Genomic DNA, 3438 nt, shown 5'->3' on the forward strand with positions numbered 1-3438 from the left:
GAAAAGAATCCAGGATAAAGTGAAAGAGGAAAACCCTGCACAGGATGTTATTTTCCTTTACTGCATCATTCATTAGGAATCTCTATGTAAGTCTGTTTTGCAGCTTAATCATGTGGTGAATCCAGTAGTAAAACTGGAGAATTGTATTCAAGCAAGGGGACTCCAGCAGCGTCAGTTCATTACGTTCCTGGAGGAAACCGATGCGGCTCACCAGGACTTACTTTACCACTCTCGTGTCCGCTGGTTAAGTTTGGGCAAAGTGTTGCAAAGAGTGTGGGAGCTCAAAAATGAGATTAGCGCATTTTTGGAGTTAGTGGGGAAATCCGACGAATTTCCTGAGTTGAGTGACAAGAACTGGCTTTGCGACTTAGCGTTTGCTGTGGACATATTTACCCACATGAATGAGCTGAACATAAAGCTACAGGGGAAAGATCAGTTTGTGTATGACATGTACACAAATGTGAGAGCCTTCAAATCCAAGCTGACTTTATTCTCCAGACAAATTTCAAATGAGTCTTTCGGTCATTTCCCCACACTAGCCACGCAGAGAGAGGCCACCCGAAACGCAAAGAAGTACAGTCAATCGCTGGACGACCTGCACAGAGAATTCTGCTGCCGGTTCTCTGATTTTGAAAAAATTGACAAGTCCCTTCAGCTGGTGTCCTGTCCCTTGTCATACGACCCTGAAACAGCACCGCATGACCTGCAACTGGAACTGATCGATCTTCAGTCTGACTCAATCTTGAAGGAGAAGTTTAACTCTCTTAAACTGAATGACTTTTATGCTGCACTCAACGAAGCCACGTTTCCAAACCTCCGGAGGACGGCACAGAAGATGCTGGCGTTGTTTGGCTCGACCTACTTGTGTGAGCAGACGTTCAGCGTCATGAACATCAACAAAAACCCTGACAGATCAAAGTTAACTGACCAACACCTCAGATCCATTCTGAGAATTGCCACAACAAAACTAACCCCAGACTTTGATGCACTGGCAAAAATGGGAGCCCAACAACACTGTTCCCACTGAAAAGTAACGTGAGTTTCTCTGCTGTTATAAAATAAATGCAATGTTTGCTTTGCTGCCTGTTAAAGGTCAAAACCTTTTTATATAATAGTTTTTACACGTCATTACATTAGTTCACATAAACATTCAATCCATCTGCGCCTCAAGGAGCAGATGGTTTAGGGTGGGGCAGGCCTGGCCCACCTGTCAAATTTGAGAACTCACTGTGGCCCGGGAGTCAAAAAGTTTGCCCACCCCTGCCTTAGATTGATTATAGGTGCATGTAAGTGAATGTTGGCCTGTAAATGAGTTTAATGTTTCATTCATTGTCTCAGCGCGCTGTACGGTAGTGATGTCCAAATGAAGCTTCATGAACCGTCGTCTATTGGGCTCAGAAAATAAAGCTTCATTTGCACAAAACGTCTTTACGGCCTTTATGCAAATGTATCAATTTGGCTCTGCGGAGGACAGTTCCAACATAGAGGCCCAATTTGAATTCCTTTGTTTAATTGATGCCGTAGGTACGTGTGTAGCTGTAGCTACTGACCCTACACTGTACCCTACATCGCAGCCTGACGTGCACCTCTTAAAAAATGTTACTACACATTGCAGTGACGAACACTGCAAAAACTGTAATTGGTCCGCTTGGTTGTGGCTCGGTAGCGTCGCATTTTCCCCTTCTCATTTCCGGGTTCTCCTTCTCCATAAACAACATCATATCAAGGAGATGTTACCTTTTCCTGCTACAGCTTTACAACCGCGGTCAGCAAGCACAGGGAAGACACTTTGTTTCTCTCACTATGCCTCCAGAGTTGGTACTCGCTATGAAGCTATCCCCATCACCCCTCACTTGCTTTACCACACACTCCCCACGCGCACACACATGCACACTCTGCTATTTTCTTAAGGAGATACACTAGAACGACATAGACACCAGCACACAAATATAAACTTCTAGCAACTTACGTAGGCTACGGCGTAAGCTTGGTGCAGAGCCCCCACAAAAGCATAGAGTTTTCTAAATGTTATTCTATAATTCTGACAACATAGAAATGTGCAGAAAAGGGGTGGCAGTAGATCAGGCTGTAGGGAGTTGTGTTGGGAACTCGAGGGTTGCTGGCCTGTACAAACCAGAGTGTGGATTGGTAGCTGGAAAGATGCCCCTTCATCTCCTGGGCCAGGTGCTCTTGAAAAAAGCACTGCACCGCCCCCCCCCACCAACTGCTCAGGGAGCTAGTCCAGCACTCTGAGATTTCTCCATTTGTGCATGAAAAGGTCCTTAGCATGTCCATCTGATTGTCATGAATGTGTGTAGTGATTACTAGTAATTTCCCCACTGGGGATCAATAAACAGTATACATTTAATTATTTAGGAAAACCATGCAGGAGGGAATTGTAAATGCAATTTCTTAAATCACATATTCAATGGCATGGGCGATGGCGGTTCTAGTGTTTAGGCTTTTTTGTTGATAACCAGCGCTGCGTCACGGCAGTGTTTTCAGATGATCAGTGTTGCATCTGTGGCGCTGGTGCACAGAGCTTCCCACGGAGCAGAGTGGCAGACCTCGGCTGAGCGCCGTGCACTGGCGCCAACTAAACACTAAACACACTACCCACACATAGATGGCATAGAGCTGGATAAAAATTAAGTATAGAATAATAATAGTGTTAACCTTGACCTGCTGGTTGCATCATCAAAGATTACAATTCTTTTTTTGGGTCATGGATATCTATACCAATTATAATGTCTTAGGGCCCTCCTATTAGGGCCCTCCTAAAATGTCTTGCTTCATCAGGGTTCCTCAGATACTTCGTGTGCATGAAAGATGTGTTACGTGTCACATCTCGTTGATACAATCCCGTCCCATCCAGCAGACAATTTCTGAGACGTTCTTGAGCAAAGAATTGCAACAAGCCAGATCAAAGGTGTTGATCCTACGTCCACCCCAGAAAGGACAGAAAGGTTGCAGTCATATCAGGCTGTCATTGATGATTAATTAAACGAATATATGACAGTAAATTGGTGACTCTTTTGAAACCTCTGGACAAGCAGGGTGAGCGACACCATTCTCCCCACCTCTACTGAATATAAAATAGTATTTTCAGCATGTATCAAGACAGACAGACGGGAGGAATTGGTTTTATGCAAAAACATCTTTCTGCATTGCTTTTTGTGGACCTCACAGACCTCTGGAAAAATAGGCCCTTTGTTAAAGGATGGATAAAAGGAGGACATTGTCCATTCTTATCCTGGGTAACAGGACAGTCAGCATTCTTAGATACCTGTATGCAGACCACAATGTCTGTTCTCTCTGCTTAAAGGTCACAGTTTTAATGCTGTATACACAATTTGTCTTTGTTTAGTGTAACATTGTTAAGCTTTTTGATTTGCAGTTTTGGGAATTAAGGATTGTGGCTCTGTGCTCTGGTCTGTG

General features: G+C 44.1%; 1 protein-coding gene across 1 annotated transcript in view; it reads left to right on the forward strand.

Annotated features, from left to right (window-relative positions):
* The window catches only part of LOC117938247 (general transcription factor II-I repeat domain-containing protein 2-like), a 14323-nt gene extending 13174 nt beyond the window's left edge, over nt 1-1149 (forward strand). Inside the window, 1 exon segment of the mRNA XM_034862769.1 lies at nt 7-1149. Within this exon segment, the coding sequence (XP_034718660.1) occupies nt 7-1027 (1021 nt within the window). The 3' untranslated portion in view covers nt 1028-1149.
* The last annotated feature ends 2289 nt before the right edge of the window (nt 1150-3438 follow it).

The sequence above is a fragment of the Etheostoma cragini genome, chromosome 22 (genome assembly GCF_013103735.1).
Source record: "Etheostoma cragini isolate CJK2018 chromosome 22, CSU_Ecrag_1.0, whole genome shotgun sequence".
In the NCBI taxonomy this organism is placed as follows: Eukaryota; Metazoa; Chordata; class Actinopteri; order Perciformes; family Percidae; genus Etheostoma; species Etheostoma cragini.